Source organism: Chelmon rostratus, chromosome 16, assembly GCF_017976325.1.
Source record: "Chelmon rostratus isolate fCheRos1 chromosome 16, fCheRos1.pri, whole genome shotgun sequence".
Classification (NCBI taxonomy): domain Eukaryota; kingdom Metazoa; phylum Chordata; class Actinopteri; order Chaetodontiformes; family Chaetodontidae; genus Chelmon; species Chelmon rostratus.
In genome coordinates this window covers 9,530,579-9,554,216 of record NC_055673.1, presented here as the reverse complement: position 1 = coordinate 9,554,216, position 23,638 = coordinate 9,530,579, and the positions used below count along the sequence as shown (strand labels likewise).

General features: G+C 44.7%; 1 protein-coding gene across 1 annotated transcript in view; it reads left to right on the top strand.

Moving 5' to 3' along the window:
- Positions 1-571: 571 nt before the first annotated feature.
- efna3a (ephrin-A3a) overlaps positions 572-23,638 on the top strand; it is a 53,925-nt gene continuing 30,858 nt past the window's right edge. The window contains exon 1 of the mRNA XM_041955997.1: positions 572-681. Coding sequence (XP_041811931.1) covers positions 572-681 — 110 coding nt within the window. The remainder of the gene's footprint in view (positions 682-23,638) is intronic.

The following is a 23,638-nucleotide window of genomic DNA, read 5'->3' as shown; positions in this document are numbered from 1 at the left end:
TTTCGAGGGGGCGGGGCGGCAGAATAGACGGACATGTGAGCGCGTCTCCTCCATCAGAGGGCGGGCTTGTCGCGTTGTGTGCGCAGCGTGTTGCTGCTGATGCTGCTGATGATGATGAGAGGAGCGGCAGGTACACAAACCTTCCGACGGAGGTCCGGCGGCTTCAGAGCTGTGTAGCAACCAGTGAACACCGAGCTCGGCCCTGCGGTTGTGAATGTGGTAGCCTTTGTTGCCTTACCATCACCTGCGCTGCTCCTCTCTGATGAAAACAGACTTGCCAAACAAATGAAGGAGTGACCGGAAAGTGCGCAGCGGGTTCGAGAAAGAAGTCCAGGTAGATTTGGCACAAGTGAAGATGTCCAAATGGGTCTCGTCGCAATGGGATTTGAGTTAAAAAACACGTAAGCAGTCTGAAGTCATCCTGATTCAAGCTGTTGTTAAGGTAACTGGGAAGTTGAAAAGGCGTTTTTGACCGCTGGGATGTTGTGAACGACACGTCGCCTGGGACAGAAGGAGCGGGGACGCAGAAGGAAGAGAGGGGAACCAGGGCTGGACGAGCACCGGAGGGATTATGGCTCTCGCAACGTTTTCTCTCAGCCTCATCACGCTGGCGCTTACAAACTTGCACCTGTCGAGAGCCAGCGACCGGCATGCGGTGTACTGGAACAGCTCGAACCTACTGTAAGTGTCTCTCTGCAGCCGTAGCGCAGCACCGTCCGCGCTAGCAGCAAATGAACTTGTGCTGCTCTTTGTTTGATGCGCACCTGCGCTGATAACTTGTTTACGAGCCGCTGGTCATCCTCTGCAGCGACGCGTTGCTTTTGTTTACAACGTTAAGCCCTTGAAACACCACTGAAATGCATTAAATAGCTGCAAGAAACCAGTTATTTCTTAGTTTTAAGATAAGACATCCGAGTATTAACCTCATTGTCTGCAATATCAACAAATGCTTCATTAAATACTTGCTTCTTTTCATCATTAAAATAATTTTGAGCCATTTCCACTCGTCCAATCTGCTGGAGTACAGTGATGCATCTCCACAGGGGAACTGTTTGTGCAATGTTCCTCCTTTGCGCCCTGCATGCAGAGTGCTTACTATATAAATATTTGATTTCTAGCCCACATTTAATCCATCCACCGCCTCACAATAATGACTCATTTAAGCAGTCATCTTTTCATTTAGCCTGCTTTCAGTTTCGTGTGTGTCCATCATCCGGCCCGCCTGCCCCCGTGCAACACAGATACATCACTCACTCAGCTCAAACTTCCATAAATCTGCTTGAGCATGCTAGCTGTGAATACATGCCACACATTCATGTAGTCTCACACACACACACACACACACACACACACACACACACACACACATATCTGAGGCTATCCTCAGACTCCAATCCCTCCTACAGCAATAAGGTTGCTTACCTCAGGTAAGCTTCCCCAGGCTCTCCTATCTCTCTCTACCTGTGAGCTATAAAGCCAGCTTGCTGTGGGGCAGAGATCGATGTGGATTCTACTGCCTTTGTCTTCTCATTAGCCAACAGTGAATCCATCTTTCTCACATTCTTTTATCTCCTCTCCTCACACAACCTCCCTCTTTGCCCCCCCAGTCCTCCTCCTCCTCCTCCTCTATCTGTGTTCCTGCTCTGTCCATTTGTATTCACCTCAGACGCGGGCCTCTCCTATCGCCTCTCTCTATCTCATACTTGGTTATTTTCTTCCCTCTCTTATTTTTCTGCTGTGTCTCACCAGCCGGCCTGTCCCCCTCAATCCCCCTTTTCTCCCCCTGCATCTCATTACCGCCCCCCCATCTGCTCCTGGTTCCTCATTCACCTCCCAGGCTCTCAGCTGAGAGTACACATACAGTAGATGATTAGAATTAGAAATTGCATGAAAGTTATTTGATTGTATGTGGGACAAGTCAAATATTTGAAGGTTTCCTCGAGTCAAACAGTGAGAAAAGTGCTCTAAAAGCTGATGGAAACAGTCACGGTGGTGCTGCAGCACTGTCACTTCCTCATTAATGTTAATGTGTGAATGGCAGAGTCACATTCAGAACTGTTTTAGATTTATGACTGCAGTTAATCCCATCAGTGTGACATGAATAGGGAAGGGGTGCATTAACTGAGACTTACTTGCGTTTAAGCTCTGTAAAAGTGCTCAGGTTTTCGAGTGTCACAATCAGTGTTAGTCCTATTTATCAATTTTAATTAGTCGTTCGGCGTGTGCGCCGTCTAAAATGATTTTCGCAGCATGGGCAAGGTTGCTCAGTGTGTTCATTCTTTGTAGCGTTAGCACATTTTGTGGCTTTAAATTTGACGTTTATGTGTTAAAATGACAAGTATGTGCTCATGTTAATGAATTCGGAAGACTGTGTGTTTGTGAGAGAGAGGGGGGAGGGGGAGGGAGACAGGAGAGAGAGACAAAGTGCAGGTGTGGGTCTACATGCCTGCGTGTGCAAAACCTCTCCTTTCTCCACAGTGAGATACAAATCTCTAAAATAATGCAAAAATTGACCCAGTTTGCAGGTAGCAGACAAATCCTCAGAGGCTATGGCAAGAATACTGATGGCCATCAAGCTTTAAAAGGCCTTAGGCTCGAGGCCACTTCTCCACCACTCTGTCTACACACATAGAGAACCAGCTGAAGGCCTCACTTGTTCAAGGATGCAGATCACCCAGCACTGGTTATAGAGACAAGCTCAGGAGGGAGCAGTAAGAAATGAAGGCAGCGACAGAGAGCCAGAAACCAGAGGCCTTTAGGGCCAAGGTCTGGTTGAGGCCTTAATGTTTTACCCTTGAGCTCTGCATTCAGCGCAGATGGTTACTGCACAGCTGCAAAAAAATGGGATCACTTGGAAGCCAAGCTGTTTGTGCCAGAGCCATGGAAATGGCTTTTTATGATAACGCACAGCTAGAGACGTCTTGCTCTGGTGTATTGAAAGTCAAAAGGGGGAATGTCACACAGTTGATACCAAGTAATACTGTGCTGTTTGATTCTTTGCAGCTTTTCTGAGGTAAACAACATCAGACAACTTATTATAGCGTTTCCCTCCGCCGCGGACAATTTGAAATGCGATGTCTCGATTATTATAACCCTAAAGAAATAGCTCGGAGTGCTTTGATTACTGCTCAAGTCCGTCACGATCGCGCTACCCCCATTAGAAAGTGTTGCTCTCAGCTTCCGATCTCAGCAGTGCGCCTGGCCAACTCGTTACAGATGTCCCTGCTAATGGCTGACTGAGGCAGGAAAAAACACACACGCAGGCCATTAAATCATCTCGCATCTGAGGCCATCTGCCAATTAGAGGGGGGAGATGTGGAACATCTTGAGAGCACGCGGGAGCAGCGGTGCACTGCGGTAGCCTCGCCTACCCACAAGCAGCGTCCCGTGCTCCTGCCACCTCCTCCCATCAGGTGTTTGGCCTCAATGGTTAGACAGGCCGCATCTCCATAATTGGGCACCCCGTGTCAGCATGATCAAAACAACAGCGCAGCTTTCATTGACTCTCCCGCTACTCGCCTAAGTCACACTGTGTCTCTACTAATGCTTCTAACTTTGCAGGACACCAGAGAAAAAAGGCTTTGCACAGGCGTGGGAAGGAATAGCGGGGAATCGAGTCTGAAATTGTGCCACACATTTCTTTGCTAAATCGCCGTTCCCTCGGCTGCTCAGCAAGATGAAAGTCTTCTTTTGCTGTTTGCGGCTGAGTTACAGCTCTGCGTGCTTCACGCTACACATTATGACCCCGATTTGGACCTAGAACGGTGTCTGCCGGGCCCCTAGACCACATGAAGAAAGAACAACCCAGTCCCCGGCACACCGTGCTACAAAATAAATTATCACCTTGACAAATAGCTTTCCCGAGAGTTCGAGGTACAGAGGCCTGGTGATCAATGTTGAGTCGAGGTGCCGTCTTACTCAACAGGCTCATTAACCGCCAGGTCGGCCTGTGTGGGTGTATGCAGACCCAGCTAGTGTTGGAGGTGGTTCCCTGTGGGCCAGAGGAGAACCCTGACACCCTACAGGGAAAAGTTTGAGATATTTTGCTGCAGTAAAGGGAACTGTTACAGAGAAAAGAGAGAGTGAGTGGTGGAGAAGGTGATTGATAAGGATAAATCTGGAAATAGATGGAGGGAAAGAGAAGGATGCAACGTGTGAAGAACATTACTGTAGGGGAGAGGTGGGCGTAATGTTGAGACTGTGGCGGAATGGAAGGAGAATGGAAAGGAGGAAAAGTAGAGCATCCTGTCAGCAGAAGAAAGCGAGGGAAAGATTGATTGAGTTGGCCAAAAGTCAGGAAGGGTGAAAGAGAGCGTGGGCTTTAGCGGATATGGAAGTTAGGTTATTTGGCCGAATGCGTTGTAGCTGCTGTTTTCTGAGGAGATGATACCCATGGGAGTTGATCCGTGCTAATGTGGACACAGGCTGGGTCATTCATGTGGACCAGTGCTCAGAGACAATAGTACCCGCCATTCACCTGCCCCCTCTGCCCTGCGCAACGCGGCGCAGGCGGAGCATGCAGGAGACAAGCGGATTTGATACCTGATTACATGCACGTCTGTCCGCCTGCAGCGCCGTCTCTGGGCTGCCCCTGCGATTTTGCATACAAATGCGTCTTATTCACTGGCATTCAATTTATTCTTTCACATTCATTGTACCACACAAGCGCATCAAGCAGCATAACACAGTGGTTCTCAAACTGGGGGGTTGTGTGGATGACCAGGGGAAAAATATGGAGTGAAAACAAGTTGAACGAATATGATTTATGTCGGCAAAATAAACAAACAGGATGCTGATGCTATCGTGCTGACCTTTATTTCACTAAAAGTCAGCTTGGATGTTTTTTTTACCAGTTGCTTCCCGTATCATTTTTAATGATTGATAAAAACTTTGGCTTGTCGGGTCATGAACTCTCTTTTTTTTCACTTCTGAAGGGAAAGAAAGAAAAATCTGCGAACCACCGAGAAAGTTTTTTTTTGCCTTGTTGCACCTGTGTCAAATGAGAATGTGAATAACACTGATTGAAAAGTGCAAATTGACCTTTTATGCGTTTTTGAATTAAACATGTCTCTCCATCTCTAACGAGGTATTCCTCTCTAGTAAGTATTCAAGTTGTTTGCGAACATTTGAGCCCTCTGTTTTCTTTATCTCTCTTCGACATCCGGAAGATTAGTTTGATGAATGGCACTCTTAAATGGGTTGTTAACTTGGCATTATCACCTGCCTTCATTATGTTGTAGATCTGCAGTGGTGTCTCAAAGCTTACCGGCCTGCTAAGCGGCGTTCTGGCCATTTTTAGCTCAGCGGAAACTGCTGTGAGTCATGTAAATGGATGGAGAAACACTGAAAGGATGTTTAATGGTTTGCATGGATCCAAGAGTGGGTTTGCGGATCAATACATTTATATGGTATGGGACGGTGAATGGACCCTGGCTGAACAAAAAACACAACAAGGGCACTTTCTGAGTTGCAGTCAATCCGCGTGCATCAGGTGATCAATGTCCAAATGCATTTTTAATTGGATTTCATGGTGTCAATAAATTGCCATGAAGTATGTGGAGCTTACCTTGGGAATCCCAGATCAAGTACTGCCTTGGAACAGAATGCTCGAGAATTGATTATTACAGGCTTGTCAGTCACTGCTCTTGGGTTCATGCTCCATGGGGGCCTTAACTGCAGTATGTCTACACTAAACAAGGCCCTGGTAGAGCAGCAGCGGCCACTTCAGAGACGGCGAATGTTAAAAAAAACATGAGCCTGAGCACAGATGAAAGAAAAAGCTGCGTTTGAATAAGTCTGCTCCTCCATAAGATGAAAATGGAAGTAAAGAATGCGTTTGAATAAGACTGTTAGACCCAAACTAGTTGTTCGTCTGCAAGTTGAAAATGAATGTTTTTTTTCATCAGAGCGTACATTTACATTCCACCTGCTTCACAGATTCAAAGGTTAGGTGAGAACATCAGTGCACAGTGTATGCTTGCCAGATGTCTTGCTCCTCATGGGCTTAGCACTTTAAAAGAAGCCAAGTTTAAAAAAAAGGCAGAAAAGAAGCGCGTCCCGTCACCGGAGATTTGTTGTTTATATTTGAGGCGCATTGTTAGAAATTCTTCTCACAGTCAAACTTCAAATGACTGCAAAGACTAAAGAAAAGAGCACAAACACATGATTGTTCATTGTGGGCTGTTGCTCTTGGTTAACACTAATTTGACTCTACAGCGGAGTGAATATGAGTTAAATTAAGAGGTGGGTGGGGATACAGATAAAACCTCTGGAGGAGGCACCTGATCAACCTGGAATTTAATAGATATGAACCAAAGGGAAACTGTGAAAACTTTGGCTTCTCCGTCATAATAAAGTCTCCCATCTTGGTTTTTCTACTTCTTTATTCTCTCTGATCCCTCTGGAGGCCCAGGGCACCCCCGGCCTGCTCGGCTTCATTATTATGAGGAATCGGCAGGTTTGGTGGGCCATTATAGCCTGTTCATGGACTCTGATGGGAAAGTGCCACGGGACTCATCTAGAGCTACCACAGGTGAGGGCTAGCACTACTTTCAGAGGATGAGTCCAGAGAAAAACATAGTTAGGCCTTTCATCAAAAGCCATTAGCATTTCTTGTGCTCCAAGGTTATAAAAACTGCACTTAACTGGCAGTGGAGCCCACAGGAGATAGTCCCGATCCCAGACAGGTAGAACCAATTTCAGACTCAATGATTTGAATGCAAATGCTTTCGACAAAGAGGGCTTTCCAACTTCCGAATGGTAGCTCCACACTACATTACACTGGGAGTCTGCACCGCGGTGCCCGTTACCCACTGGGAAATTACATTGCTGCTATGATGGAAATGGCTGCCATGTAGGAAAAAGATCAAAGCTGCTGATAGGTGGACGGTCACTGGCTGGAGTTTGATTATTTTGGAAATGGGCCTTGTTACGCTACATCGCCTGGAAAACGATATGGCAGCCACAGCAGTTGGTCAAAATAATTTGTTTTGTTATTGAAGCAGAAGGCCTCTTCTGAGGTATGGCAATTGAGGTGGTATTTTGCGCCGACCTGCACCCTCAGAGTTATCAGCGTCCCTTCATAAAAAAGGCAGCGAGTGAGGACACAGGTTTGTGCTCTGTCATATCTTGTTCTCTGTTCATTCCCTTCAGGTCTTGAGCCGTGACAGGTCGTCCCTCTAATGCTCTTGGGTGCTTAACAACAGCGGCGTTACGAGAAGTGGAAACTGTCCTCACAGCTTAGTGGATGATACGGCTCTCGTTTTCCTTTCATGTGAGGGCAATTTCGAATATGGGCAGCGTAATAATTAGGTATTCTGTTATAATTGAGATTTTGCCTATTGAAGATGTAATTATATGAAGGTCTGAGACGCTTTGGCAGCCGTCATCTCTATAATGAGAATATTTGAAGAAAATTGAAATCTCTCTCTAGTGCTCTGTGCATCCAGAATGACTAAAAGTAATTTGACCCTTCAGCAGCAGCAGCCACCACCTCCAGTGCCTTAATGTATCCCTCTTATATTGTTAGAGGGAACATTTAAATCGGTACATCTTCAAGCGAAACTGTTCTATTACAAATATGATAGCGAGGTCTTTAGAGCTTGAAAGTGTGATGTAAGTGGATTGGACGGGAAGCTACCTACTGGCAAAAAAAAAAAAAAAGTTATATTCTTGTGAGGAAGCTGGAGGGCTGTGCGGCTCACATTTTTCATTTGCAGATATATAAATACTCTGCCTGGCGAAGGAGCTACACGGAGCGGTGAAGAAAGCACTTTTCTTCAGAGAGCTCACTGTCGAGCCACAACAGATCTTTACCGTAACCCGAAAAGACGGCATACCGGCGACCGCGCCGTCGCTTAAACAAGTTACAAGCCAGCGTGTATTGTTTTGTTAGGGCAGATGAAGCGTGCCTGCACAGTTATGTTATTCTGTTTTTTCTGCTAATTAAGTTTAATGAATGAATCCTCTGGTTTCATCAGGCCCAGTCATAATCAGGACACTCTTCAAGCTTATCCAAATATATATCGTGATAAATATCGATATTGATCAACAGAAAAAACAATATCGTGATTGTGCTATTTGCCACATCGTTAAGCCCTAATTCTGCGCTGCTTTGTCAGAATGAGTTACTAGCTGCTAGCTGTGCTCCACTGCTGTGTAGCTACAGTGTGCAGAGCTGCCGTGCACAGGCAGCTAACGCTAGTTTATTGACCGACAGACACATCACACCGTTAGCCTTTGCCAACAGTAAAAACACGCGATCCGTGCTAACGTTTAATGCCAGAGTGACATTTAACGCCAAATACCGGCTTCTGATACATGCTCCCTAGTGAAAAGGTTCATTTTGTGACGTGTGTAATTAAATAAATGTTGATGCAGCATATAAAATCTAAAAATGAGAGGCCGGCAAACAGCTTTGATTCTGCCCATGATTTTATGGGGGACAAATACAGCGCAGGAAAGTAGTTTTGTGTTTTAAAGGGGTCATTGTGGCAATCTGACTCAAACCCTCAATACAAAGCCGGCGGATCAGAGTACAGCTCCAGTCAGCGGCACCACACGCTTTCCTTCCATGTTTCCATATCTTCAACCTCATCGTTTAATCAGGTCTCGTGTTGGTCTGCATCAAAAATCTATTTGGAATTCATTTGCCGCCTTGATGTGTAAATTCAGTTATGGTTAATACATGAGCAACGGCACACGCATAATCATGTCTCTCCACTCACACACGTGCATTTTTTTTCCTGCCTGATGTTTTCACCCATTGAATTATATGGACAATACGTGACTCATCTCGCACTACTGGCATCCTCCATCTACGGGGGGGGGTTCCTCTCTCCTCCTTTCCCCTGCCTTCTCTCTGTGGATCAGTGTGTTGTGTTGTTGGTAAGAGGAACGGCTCCACAGTGCAGTCTGTTATTTGCATTTGTTACAGCCGGGGGGGGATTTGAGGAGGGATGAGAAGGGGTGGCGCCCTGCTTGTTATCTCTAAATTTTGAATGCTTCACTATTAATGACTAGATTATGGAGGAAATGTACAGCAGAGCCAGGAGCCTACCTGCTCACCATACTCCCTTGTTAAAACTGTGCAAATTCTCCTCTGGCTATGTACCAATCTGCTGCAGCACTTTGTTTGTTAAGGTATTTATTTGGTTGGTTCAGCTGCTTTTCGGTAGCTTTGGGCTATGTGCAGCAGGCGTCTGTGTCGCGCTCTCATGACCGTCATAGTGTTAAAGCCACATTTCTTGCACGACATGTACTTTGTGTGTACAGTACGTGTCAGAAAATTCCTTACATCGTGTTTTTTTTTTTTTCCTCATGGTGGCGACCTGTGTGATGCTGCGTGGGACTGTGCCTAGACCAGCGTAGTGTGTAAAACTGGGCGACACACAGAGACAAGCCCAGATCCTCACCATGCTGTGTGTGGGTGTATAGAATATCAATGTCCTGCTGAGCCCTCTCACTCTGTGTGTGTGTGTGTGTGTGCGTGTGTGTCTGGCTGCTATTAGGTGGCATCTAAGGCATTTTAATGTCTCTTTGTCTGTCTTGGGTTTTGTGCGTGCGTGTGTGTATACATGCTTGTTTGATTGATTGAAAGTATTGTATCTCCTTGTCTTGGCCCTCTCCGTCTCTTCTGGTCACTCCCTCCCTCGCTGCCCGTGCTTCCTCTCTGTTCATTGCATTTGCCTCGCAGAGCAGCAGCCCTCTCTGTCTTCCTGCCGTGTCGTTTGAAGTGTTTTTGCTCAGCCTTCTGTTCCTGCTCCGTTCTCACCTTGTGTGGAGTCAATGGGAAGTCCCCCAAGACCGCTTCGCTCAACTGCATTGCTGTGCGTGGGAGGAGAGTGGGCGCTACCGCCCATTTACCTCCCTTTAATTTATTGCTCTATTGCTTTTGTGAGAGTGAATCACATATATTGAATCATTATTTAGGAACCCTTTCGCTCACTGCACATGCACTTGTCTTTCTAGTACGTTATAAGTACACATGAGAGAAGCTGTGTCTTCTGTATCTCTGCAGTCTGTGTGTTTGTGATGTGTGTGTGTGTGCATCTTTCAGTATCGCATAAGATATACGTACAGTAAGAGATAGATGGTTATGATAAATAGAGTTGCTTTTGCAGCACTTAAAGGGATTCTGTGCCACTTCCCAGGAGGAAGAGGAAGAGAAAGTGGCAGAGAAAGTTGTGACAAAAAATAACCGAATGGAAGAGGAAGAAAGTCAGGTTGGGGGAGGGAAGCTTAAAAAAAAGGGAGATGGAGGAGGGAGGTATACGGTGGTGCAGAGATGTAAAGGCAGAGTGGAGTGGGAGTGGGGATAGGCGAGGTGGAGGGGGAAGGGGGTGTTCGTATGTGGAGGAGAGGAAGAGTCTGTATGGAGAATATTAATGGTGTGTCAGGAAGTGGAGTATCTTTTAAGACCTCAACCTTTCTTCTGGTGCTCATGCGTACTGTATTGGAACAAGCAGCTTGGAGGCACTGCTGTAAAAACCAGGAAAAAGAGCGGAGTGGGGAACTGCATCAATGGCAGAATTTTACCCACACACATTCATTACCCGGCGTAGTATTTGCAGGGAAACAACTTGTAATGGCCACAACAACCGGAGAGGAAATGTAACTGAGAGAGCTTAACACCTACGATAACACATTCGGTGGATTTCTTTTGCCCCATTTAGTTCAGCATTTCTGAGCGTTTGTTGGCTCGATAAAACATGTTTATTAGAGGTGACTTGTTTGTTTTTCTCTCATTATCAAAATCAGTTTGCCTGGAGGGAGAGATCTGGCCTGCAACACCTGCTCCACATACAGCAACTCTATCTATCTATCTATCTATCTATCTATCTATCTATCTATCTATCTATCTATCTATCTATCTATCTATCTATCTATCTATCTATCTATCTGTTTCACTCTTCACTCTGTTTCTTTCTGTATTATATGCACACACTCAAATACACTCACGGATTTTTGAGTTGCATCTGTGTCAGGCCTCTGAAATCCCTCCCAGCACCTGTCAACGGCGGGAACTACAGCAAGAGGAAGAGGAGAGGGAGCTGCAGGTGTGTGTGTGTGTGTGTGTGTGTGTAAAAATGCATCTGCAGGTGTGTGTGTGTGTGTGTGTGTGTGTGTGTGTGTGAAAAATGCATGAGAGGAAAGGAATGAAGAGGAAGGAAGGAGACAGAGAGAGAGAGGGAAATTGATGCTCATTTACCACATGATGCAAAGAAGAAACACACTGTCTTTCGTGGAAGGCTTTGTCACAGGTGACAGTCACTGACACGGCCAAGAACAGGCCCGTCAGAGAGACAGGAACCAAAGAGAGGAGGAAGCATGGGAAACGAATATGATATTCCTCGTATAGCAAATGACAGAGAGATGCAAAGGGAGTATAGGCGTACTGTATGGTGGCAGGGAGAACAACAGCCGAGCACGTTGTTAAGAGCTAAACGATGTCGTGAAGAGCACAACATATACTGCCCGGGGTCGTTGTTTATGATGGGAAAAGCGAGTGTGACACACGCCGAGCGCAGAAGATGGATTCCTCATGTGGAAATTGGTCTAATACCTGGAGGTTTATTCCCCAGGAGCCCCGACTGCCGTTAAGAACATTGTGGCTCATGATCGAAAGAAGAGAGAGACTGTAGATAATCAAATTCACGTCTCTGCCGGTTATTTTCTCCGTCTGATCTGGAGTAATGTAAATTGGAACGTCAAGCTGTCTGGTCCCGTCTCCTGACAGAAAGTTTACTTGAAGTATTGTCACGATTTTTTAATATCTCTAACAACTTCTGACTTGGCATTTGCAATTCATAAAACAGGTTGTAATACCTAATTAGCAGGCTTTAATTTCCCTAACGGGAATGAACTTTTGGTCAAATTAGAGGTTCCATTAAGTTTTGATTCTAACCTCCAGCGCCTGCTGTATAGGGGTAAATTAGTGCCAGGGAAACCATATCTCTAGCTAATGTGCAGTGCCAGGAAGATAACAGCAGTTTCAAAAATGCCAGGGACATTAGCATTCCTGCATCGTGCTGCGTGTGCGAGGTCTGTTTTTAAATCTATAAAAAAAATAAATTGCTGTTCGTCAGCAAAAACCCGGCATCCCCCCCCCCCCCCCGCCTCCTCTTCATTAGACAGTTCATCAGCAATCTATCATCATATGTATTATTTATGAGCAGAGCCCAGTTCATTCTAAACACACAGCAGGTTTCTTTAGTTATTTAGGTTTCAGTTATATTTTCAAACTAGTGTCAGCCCTATTGTGAGAGGGAGTGAGCACTCTAAGCTTCAGAAAATGATGCGTTTCTGCTTAATGAGGACTCGTTCCCTTCCAGCGTTGCCACCTCCGCCCGAGCAGAGAGCCAGGGTTTGCTGCTCTGCCAGCCCCTGCTCAGTGCCTTGTATGCAAATACCCATTTTTCAATCAACCTTGTGGTTCATTCTGAGGCGTTCGATATAGCGGCGGCCTTCTGCAAGGTAATTTACCCAGGATTCCTGTGACCTCCAGGGTCACCTGGTGGAATGACACCTTTAATCACTAACCTCCACTCAGTGTTGGCGGCCTCCGAAGAGACGGAGGGGGTCACTGAAAGTAAACTGGCCGCAAGTTTTATTTAGAGAAGGCACTGGTGGTGGTAATGGCACTGACTGAGTCGTGTTAGCACCACTGAATGCTGGGTAATAAAGAAACATTTGGTGCCAGAGTTTGGTACTTCCTAAGTAGGTAATTTTGCATGCTAATAACATAAGTCCTGACCTAAAGCGGCTGTTGATTGACTCACCAGGTAGCGTCTTTTTACAGGCAGGGAAAACTCACCCAGGTGTCACAGAAACAGTCTGGGGTCAGGCAACATTTCACTACAAATAAGTAAGAGCACACATTGCTATATTTGTAGGAACATGTGCAGCAGCGCTAACGAGGCAATTAAAAGTAAATAAAGTTGCTGTATTGTCAACAGAATTAAGTTATTTTCTGAAAATGTTTCCTTCATCATTCAAGACTTAAGTTACAGTAACAGTAAGTAACAGTCATCCAAAATTTAATTAAAGTGACTCCTCACACGACTGCCTTCACAGCTCTCTCACAACATTTCAATGCCTCCTTTAAGTCTGAGATGAGGGTGTGAATGACCCAGTGAAATCAAATGCCAGCCAGCAGATCCAGTGAAGCTTCTTGATGCACAGAAACATGCCCGAGCTGCTTATTTTGATCAGAGTATACAAAATTTAAAAAACTATAATTCTTTAATCTGGGTGTAAAACTGCAAATGGTGTTTTGAAAACCAAATTTTTTGTACTATTTTCATTTTTGTAAGATTTTTACCACTTTAAAAGAAATATCAAACATTTTTTTTCACATAAAAACAGAAAGGCAAGCAAAAATAATGAATTAATAAAATTGGTGCAGGTGCACATTTTTTTAAAAATCATATTAGTCATATACTTGCTGGTGTGTGTGTGTGTGTGTGTGTATGAGGAATATCTCATTATTTACGTTAAAATATCCCGGTTATCTTTTGGAATTATTCATATTTGACAATTTCAAACCACCAATTTAACATCCAGTACCAACGCTCAGTGCCAGTGCAGGATGTTGTGCCTGTTCTGTGGAGGTGGTGGCTGGGTGTGCAGCGTGTCTGGCATTCATACAGAAGACCAGAGTTTGAGTCACAACCTCAATGCTCACCTTTTTATTAACAGTTATGTATGTTATGTAGGCTAACCCCAACTATACTGTAACCATAGTTTTTTTTGCCATAACCACGATCTTTTCCACTATCATGCACTTGCAATGCACAAATATTGCATGAAAATAAGCAGAAAAATATAAAGATTTTTGCGATTGGAAGTGAAACAATATTGTCTTTCAATATAATTGACTGTTGAAATGTCTGATTTTGAGCCCCTGAAAGAGAGACGCTTCACTCTTTTTCAGCACTTACCATCAAGGTGCCCTTGAGCAAGGGAATAAACTTTTAACTGCTCATGTAAGGCTGTTTAATGGCCGGGGGTACAGGACTGGTTTTACTGTGTGTGTAACCCTCCTCCCTTGTGATTTTAGGCCACTGCTGTAAAAATGAGCGCGATACCAAAGAGTTAAAAAACAAGTCTAAAGAGTTTCAGCCTGTAGGATAGGTTGGAAAATGAGGGAGGAATTCCACCTGGATGCACTCTGCTTCCCTTACATACGCTCATCCACCTCAGCATCCAGTTACAACCTCTGAGCAGTTCATACTGAGGTGTAGTAACAGTCTCTGTGCAGTAACCTCACACTTTAACCCCAAATGGCAGATCTTCCCTCCATAAGCCCTGCGATTTATACCAAGATACACTGTAAATCCGCTTGAGGATTCTTTACATCTTCCGTGCATGCCAACAGACATGCCCACACACACACTCGCACACACGCAGCGCGGGTTGACTCTGCTAAAAATTCTTAATCGAGGCATAATCGTGAAATTGTATTGACTATTGAGAAATTATGCAAATGTTCTTCCGTCCTTTTTTTTCATACATGTAGACTAATCATGACAGATTGATTAAAGTTTTGATTGGGGGAGAGTTTTTGAACGCTTCTTCGTTATCAGTGATGTGCTTTTATAAAACAGCTAATCAACCAAAAAAGCCTTTGTGCGGCATGAATAACAAGAAGGGGCTGCACACACACATATACATGCACAGACAGAAAAGCCAGTAACTCTCATTCCTCTCTCAGTAAAGCCCTGCAGGTGTGGTCCACTCCTCCTGCGCTGGCTATTAGCACAGCCCATCATTGGTATTCATTTCCTGCTCCTAATTCCCCCACAGTATTTCTCCCCCTCTCACTTGACAGAGGACCGTGGGTTAAACGCCGGGGGGAGTGCTCCATCACGACTAGATCTGATCCAATTAAATACAGATTTAATCAGCCCCGCGGTCGGCGAGTGAATACACAATCTGATCAGGCCGGTGGTAACTGGAGGCCCAGCAGCGTGGGCGCTGGTCTCCGTCCACGGGCTGGAGGATTGGCTCCGTGGGTGAGGAGACACCTTGATCCTATCTGACCTGTCAATTGAGCACATCCACTGACAGCTTCAGTTTTCACGTGGAATAAGCTGATGGCATGTCGAAGCTGTTTCCGTCCAAGAACCCTTGCTCTGATGACCCCTTAACCCACTGATTTAGTGTGGTGAGATGCTGAGGTGGCAACAGAGACTCCTGCAGAGGATCTGCAAGATTTACTGTTGAAGCAAACACAAAATTAATTAATGATTTAGCGACAGGATTATGTCTGTGGCAGGCTGCAACGATCTGGAGGTGGTTAATCTTTGGTTTACTGGCCCGTCTGCCAGTGGTCGCGCAGAAAGCGGCGAGAAAACACCTCCCCCTGCCAGAGACGGAAGATTTTTCCTCCTTCCTCCCAAATGGCTGCAGCTGCTGATTGTTGAAACCTTTTACTCTGCAGAGGAAGCAGTCCTGTGATATGAAGTACAGCTCCCCAGTGCCCCATCAAAGTCCACTGTAACTGCTGTGTCACCTTCAGAGTTCCAAGGGAGGATTGTGCATGGGGAGCTGCTGCAGAGCCTACTAATGAGAAGTCATTGGGAAATGGGTTGCTTTTTAACATAGCCCGATGTCCAGGGTCATTTCAGTTACGACCCGAGACTTAATTATAAATGCTGCTGTTTAGTGTACGCCGTGTTTGTGTGTGTGTGACCAGACATCGTTGTGAAAAAAACCCAACTCTGGCCGCCACTCGAATGTCTCATTGTAAATAAGTAGCGGACGCCTCAGTTAGCCACGACCCACACAATGCAAACACAACACACCATGGCATTAAGTGCACTGTTTAGTGTCTGACCCAGATCCAACCTGGCACGCAGATCGCTGTGGCTGGCGAGGTTGACAAGCTTGGGGTTTGTACCTCATCCAGCAAGCCAGTCATTTATGTTAATGCAAACAAGTTCCCTCATTTTCTGTCTCTTTAAAGTTTACAGTGATGAATTATGTGCTATCAGATCGCAGCCTCATATTCTGAGTGTCATTGACATTCAAAGCACTCCTGCAACCTTTATTGAAAAACCGCAGAGGATAGATGCCGCGGATTCTTTGCATTATTCAGAAAAGCTTATCTCAGCTTATTCTGTGAAAAACCTGCAATTAATACAAAAATTACTTGAAGAGATCTCATAGTGTTGCCCACTGAAAGGTCTAAACAGGTATTATTTGTTAATTACACTGTGAAATGACTCCGCTTTTTACTGTGAGCATTTCAGCCACATCCTGCCCCTGGGATGGACATCTTTCTCTCCTCTTGCACCTCAGATCAGTAGACTTTAATTGCCTCTTGTGTTTGGAGGAAGACTCACCTCACTTGTTATTTCCAGGTGTAAATGAGATGAGGAGGGAAAGGTTACCCTGAGCCCCGCAAGACTGTGCAGTCCTTCGGGGTGGTCTCGGCTCACCCCCGCCATAGTCTGATATCTCAAACATAGCTGTGTTTGAAGTGCTCGGTTGGATGCCTCCGCTTTCTGCACTCGGGCGAGAGTCGTGGTGCTTGTTCAACTCTGGCAGCCCCTCTGTAAGTTCCTTCTTTTGTATTTGCATACCGAACAAACAGGAAATTGTGTTCATTTGTATGCAAATGTGTTTGTCCCCAAGGCTGGGATTTTGAATTAAAAGTTTTACCGTCCCATTAATTCCAAATTACACACAGGCACTGACATGGGCTCCTCCGCCTGGCAGGGGGGTATCCGACTTGCCATCCGAACGCATCTCTGTCAGTTTAGGCTGTTTAGTTTGCCATCTGCGAAATGGAGTCAGAATTTGGATTTAATCTGGTCCACTGATTCTCAGATTGATCGTCTGCACCACGTTGCAATCTCCTCTTAATTATCTCACAAAAATATGCAGAGATTTCGCTGTGATTGATATTCGTGGATACTACGAGCGACAGACGTGAGGAGGCCTTGGAGTGGTTGACTGACAGTTTGTGGGGAACACGGTGAATGAGAGGGAGTGGTGAATGCCCTCCACGAGTGCCGATGTAGCACACCTCATCAGCCCTGCTCATTAAAAAACATGTACAACCCGATGAAAAATGCATGACCCCATCAGTGACGTGTGGCATGTATGGCCTGATGCTGACAGTCAAGGTAATATGAAAAATTAGCACCTACCCATCGGCTTCTCGAAAGACACTACGCAGGATTGGCCTTGCCTTTGTCATAATGTTGCAGATCAAGCACTAACATAGTATTAATCCAGCAGTTCAAAGTATTGATTATAGTTATTGAATAATAGATAGATAGATAGATAGATAGATAGAATTCTGCCTTCCTATGTAACCTTGTATGTTTGCAATTTGAAGCTACTGAAGGGGAGCTGCAGCAGCTCGTGGCACTCAAAATAATGAATGAGAGAGTCTGTGTGCAAGAAAAGATTAATTAGAGAAACCATTGGATCGATAGATGTTCTGAACTAAATTACGCCCTCTCCAGCCTTCATGTTTTCGCCGGTGCCAAGTTTGAGAAGGGAAAAAGTCACCAGTTTAATGCGGTTCCAGCTTTTTATCAGGTTTTTTATTGTTTCAGCCTGAACCTATATGGAAATACCATAAAAAAGTGATAAAGACATTTTATTGGCAGTATTACTGGGCTGTTCTTACAGTATAAAGTGATAGGCCTGCTGTCACTGTGGTAATGTTCTTTTGTTCTGGTGTTCTTTAGTTTTACTGCCACGGTTACTAATCATTTATCACGATTTGTCCACAAACAGTTCAAGACTTGTACTTTTCCGCTGCTACCTTGAATGCATTGAAAATATTTGCAAAACAAATTTAGAAAAATCCTAACCTGGTTTTCACAAAGGTGCTGCAGCTGCTGGATGAACATCACCATCTCTGAACGTGTAAAAATGATTAATTTTTGCACACAGAGAAACAAACACGCACATACGCACAGTGCTGTTCGCAAATTAATAATGCATGGGGCACATCTTGTACACATGCAGACTTTTGGCAGGCATCTGATGTCTCTGTGTGATGAGCCAAGGGGGACACATCATTTTTGACTCTCGAGTCGGAGAGTGATGGTGGCTGAGTGCTCAGCTGCCAGGTTTTCGCTAATGAAAGGGGGAATTTGGCTTTGTGTCTTTTCAAAGACTTTAAAACGGGCTATGTTCTTTGGAGGTGGCACAGTACCTAACCTGGAAGGAGCCAATGCCTGACAGGCTAAAAAAATGACTTTGACAACGAGACAGACTTACAATCAGTTATGTCGGCTCAAAGGGGAATTCTCCTATTTGCTAGGAAACACTAAGAAATAAGCACTTGATGGCTTGAGAAACTCAGGCAGCATTACTAGATTGGCAAATATTTCATCAGTAATTTGTCAAAACATATTCCTTGATTTTGTATCACTTTTGTCTTATTGGGGGTTGCAGAATATAGACAATAAGAGAACTTCTCATTTTGTTAGAATAAAAGCTTTTTGCAATATTGTTTTCTGCAAAATATATTTGAAATCAATATTCCTGCTTTCTGTTGTCCTAAGAGAAAAAGAGGAAGCTGCCTTTTTTAAAAAACCTCAAGCAATAACCCACATATTGAATGAAACACCAAAGACATTCAACTTTCACACTGTGTATAACAATCTTCCTGCATTGATTTTGAGTGCATAATGCTGCTAATGCTAAATTAAGTTATTTTAGCAATACTCTGTCTCAATAATAAAACACTTTTCACAACATCTATTCAAAGAAATTGGTTTGCACATTTCACGCAGTTGTTTATTATTTGTCACGGGAAAAATCAATTTGAAATTTATCAAGAACAGATGGAATCAGGACTGTTTCGCACCTGAACAAAACCATTTTTCAGCACTCGGAGAAAACACCAGGCAGATTTCTGTTTTCATTAGCAGGACTGGCAGCCACGCCGGCTGCTCAGCTCGGCTCACATCACTCTGATTGCGAAAAGGATGTAAAATCTCTCGTCGCTGCCTGATGTCATGTCAGGCACCCTCCTGAAGGCTGCATGTGTGAAAGGTGTCACACGTAGAAATTTAAATATAAACTGCAGTGAGTTGCTGCTTTTTCTATATGTGCGCAAAAACCTTTTATTCAGCGCTTTTATATGTGAAAACACAGGTTGGATTTGGCTTTCACGTATACGCAGAAATGCTCAGAGAAAGTTGCAGTCAGTATCTCAGTGGATGTTCATTTTAGTAACAACTGCCAGTCTGGTTGATAGATCTGCACTGGATTTGGAGTCGGGTAATTGGAGCGAATGCTGAATGCAGATTTGATTCCTCAGTGATGTTACATGCTGCACCCTCCTTCCTCTCTATTTCAGAGAGCCTGCTACCTTTGTACTTTGTGTTACAGAACATGATGCTTTGTAATGAGACTTGTTGATATGCTTCTGCACCGGTGCCACTGAGACAAATTAGAGTCTGTTTATTGTGCTTAGTGGACAAGGTGAAGCTAAGTCTGAGAAGGAGGAGCAGAGGAAATAATAACACTAAAGCTACTAATTATCAAGTAGATGTATTTTTTGGTAGAATTTAGAATAATGGGCCACCGTTTCTAACACAGAATAAATCTCTCCGGCATCCCTGGTGTCGGCAGTGACACACATTTAAGCAAATGCATGCAGAAAATAAGAAGCAGCTTTAATCAATCACGAGACAGAGCAAGTGACAGCTGATTAATATTCGTCAAAGGAAAAACCTCAACTGTGCTTCAGAATCTGGCGGTGACTGTTGAATCCGTTGACTGCCTGCGCGCCTCTCTGCTATTTCGATTCCCTCACCATTGTTCTGTCCTTGAATGAACTGTCACAGAGCACATTATAGTCAGTGGTGTACGTTTCCGGAGATGGAGAAGGTTGTCACAATTGCCACAAGTCACATTACAAGTCATTCCGTCGTGAGTGTCAGAAAAAAAAGTGGTGACATTTGAGCTGAAGCGTGGACCAGAGGAAAGTCTGTCGGAAAATAGTTGGTAAAAGAGGACACGAGGTTAAAGGAGGTGGCAGAGGAACGTGGCACAAAACGTGCCTGCGCCATTATCACAGCCCACAACTTGGACACCCAATCCACATGTTATTAGCGCCGAATTGGGGGAATTGAATTAGACTGACTTGTCTTTCAAGGCTCCTAGAATCTAGCTGCCAAAGCCTTTTCTGCCTTTCTGCCCGAGAGCCAGCGAGGGTCAGCGGGAGCGCCTGAGTGGGCAACGACCGCCAGTCACAGCCACTCAGAGACGCCCTGGAGGGGGGAGAGGAGAGAGCCGACCACAGCTTGGCAGCTCCACTGGAGTCTGATAAGCTTTAATGGCACCGCCACAATGATTCACACCATGTGAGACACACACACACACGCACAGAAACACACACGCACACACACCTTCAGCAGGCTTGTGAGGAATGATTTCTGGACCCTGGATAATTTTGCAGTTGCAGGGAGTCTCTATTTACCAGTAATTGCATTTCTCTGCCCTCTTTCAGCCCTGCCTTCAAAAATGTTCTGTGCCTCAGGAAGTTGAAGGTGGCTGGGGAAAAAGCAACAGAACATGTTGTCGGCCTCACACGGTGCTCCGCCACAAGTTGACAGCTTATAGGCCAATCTGTACCATACATGAATACAAGCTGTGTTCCGCACATAACCTGTCAGACAGACATGTTGTGTCATCTGCATTTGCTGAAGGGCTGCTCAACCGAAAAAAGGAATTTAACTGCAGTGCGTGTGCGTCTGCTCCCTATACAATGACTTAATTGATCCATTTACTCACCATCACAGAACTACATCCCAGCAAATGAAGACGTTCAAACACAACATCTGTATTCACTGCAGCTGTCTGCTGGTGTAAATTATGATGAACGGTCTGGCTGTTCGGTTAATTTTTCATGGTGGATGGGGCTCAGGCTTGCCGGTTGGCATTGAGGCAAACAGTTAAGGGAATAAATGAATAAAACATCCAAGTATCCGTAGGAATTCTGCTTGTGCTGGACAATTCTGAAGCTCACAGCTTGCGTCCAGTGCCAACGTTCAGTGCCAGCGCAGGAAGGATGGGTAGACGGACATAAGGGTGGTAAGGGTGGATGGGCGTGCAGTGCAGCCAGCTTTCATACTGGAGACTGTTTACATCCTGTCAGAGACCAACAGCTGACATTCACAATCCTTCCCTAACCTTGAAAGGGTGTTCCTGTGATAATGCACTTGAGGGACATGTGAGAGAATATCAAGGCTGCAAAGGCAAATACATCAGATCCTACATTCTGTGTCATGCAACTCAACAGCATCCCCCAGTAGAGACACACCACCTGCTAAACACATGTCGTTTAAGCTCTGTGACAACTTTCTGGGCAATTTACAGAATTTTAATGCAATATTTTAGCAAGTGTAATTTATGATCCATTCAATGTGGCGCTGTCATACATCAAAGCAGTTTCTGCTCGTTCATACTCCTCCACTACCGGTAAGTGCTGCCTTACTTCAGGACCACATAGTTGTAGCTTTATTTGCTAGAATAGATCTATCCAATACAGAGGTATCATAACTCTTAACCTCCAAAAACACTGGATCCTACATTTCCTGCGAAAACAAATTGATACATGTGTCTTTTTCAAAACCTCCCCGCTCCCCGTCTGTTACACAGAGGTAGCCCTGGTGACATCACTATGACATCATCACGCTTATTTTTCCCAAACTTCACAAACGGGCCACCAGAAGACATTATATACATGTTTGCGCAGGCTCATAAAGCATCACGCCAGCCATGGCAAGCAAACATATCTGCATGTCTGAAGCTGGTGCAGTATTCCTTTAAACATGCTGTAATTGCCACACACACTGCATTGGGTGGAGGGCAGGGCTGGCCATTAATCATAAGAGTTGACTGCATGATCCCCAGCTCCTCCTGTCTATATGTTGAAGTGTCCTTGAGCTGGATGCTGAACCCTAAAATTGCCTCTAATGTGTCCACATAAAGAAAATTGAAGTGTATTTTGACTAATTTAGTGAAGGAATATGAATGGAATGTAAATCTCAATAATTTAATTATTTGACATTCTGCAGTCATAGTATGACAACAATACAGAGAAAAATGCACCAGCTGCGACATCTGTATCCTTATTGAGGGTCTTGACTTATCAAATGGGATGTGTGTGGAAACTGCAGGGTTCAGGAATGGATGGATATGAAGATTCATGCTCATACTGGAGAAAGCAGAAGAAATAAGGGGTGCAAACATGAGTGATGCGGTGGAGTACTGCCACAAAGTAGTGCCTCCACTTAATCTACACGCAGCTAAGTTGGAGACACACAGGGAAACGCCGCATGGCCAAGAAAAAAATCAATAGTCTGAAACAGTTACTTGAATAAAATACCCAACTCTTTCCAGCTCACTGCAGTGTTTGAAGCTTCACCCTCTCTAAGTGTAAGAAGACGCTCCTTGTTAGTAGGAAGTCACTACAATGCAATAATTCACTTAGCAGCTTTGTCTGTAGAGAGTGACTGCTGTGCAGGCTGCTAGCAAGCGGAACAGATTGCAGTATTGCATATGACTCAAAATGTCCATCTGCCCTCATTATGTGTGCAGTGTCTTTTTTCCCCCATTTTTTGCTGCTTTCAGCATTATGCTTAAAGTGTGCTCACACATCTCTCTCTGCTTCTGGGAGTTTTGTTTTTTTTGTGTGTGTGTGTTTTTTTTTTTTTTTTTGCATCCAAGGGGGAGGTACTTAAACACACACGCAGGCAGCCTCGGTACAACAGGTAATTATTTGCAAAGAATGGAGCAAGTGCGTGGGGTGCAAATTGCATTGTGTGTGGCTCTACAGGACAGAGAGATGTCAATTGAAGAGGCTGCTATTCTTATGTACACCTCATCCATTGTTCTCCGGCAGTGAATTGCAGGGGGCAGTGTCACTGTATTTACATGTACCTGGAGCATGTGGGTGTATTTGTTTGTCTCTGTCAGAGAGGATGATTTGCCCCTCGCTGGAGAACACTGGCTGTGCACAAACTGCCGGTAAATGGGAACATGAGTTTAGCAATAATTCTGAACCCCTCTTGAGAGCGACACTGAGGTGTGCAGAAAGCCTGTTGCCACCTGTCATAACCCTCAAAACAGCAGGTAGGGCAGGAAAAAAACACCTGCCTGTCAAAACTCTTTTCTCTCTCTAATTGTTCTACACACATTCATAGGATTACTGGTTTAATTCTGCTTTATAATCACTGCTCATTGTTCCCACTTATTGTTTCCTTGCTCAATTTGTTTGTTTGTGTTCACACTTTGGCAACACAAATGTTCTTTTGTCATGCCAACCAAGCGATTTGTGTGCAAGGCAATTGAATTTAATTTAATTTAAGGAGAGAATGGAGGAAGAGCAGGAGCTGGAGGACGAGATGGAGAAATGAAGTGGCACCTGCAGACTTGGGAAACACATAAAGCGAAGAAGGGGATGCAAGATTAAGACTGTTTATTCCCTCTTTCAGGCTACATGGACAATGTTTTAAGCAGCACACAGACAGAAAATGATGAAATGGAAAGGACACAATTACCATATTAAGTAGGCCGGTTTTTAATTCATGAATCAGGCTGCTATGGTTGTCTATTCATCTGGAGATTCAATACTGAAAGAACAAAGCAGCCCTATCAC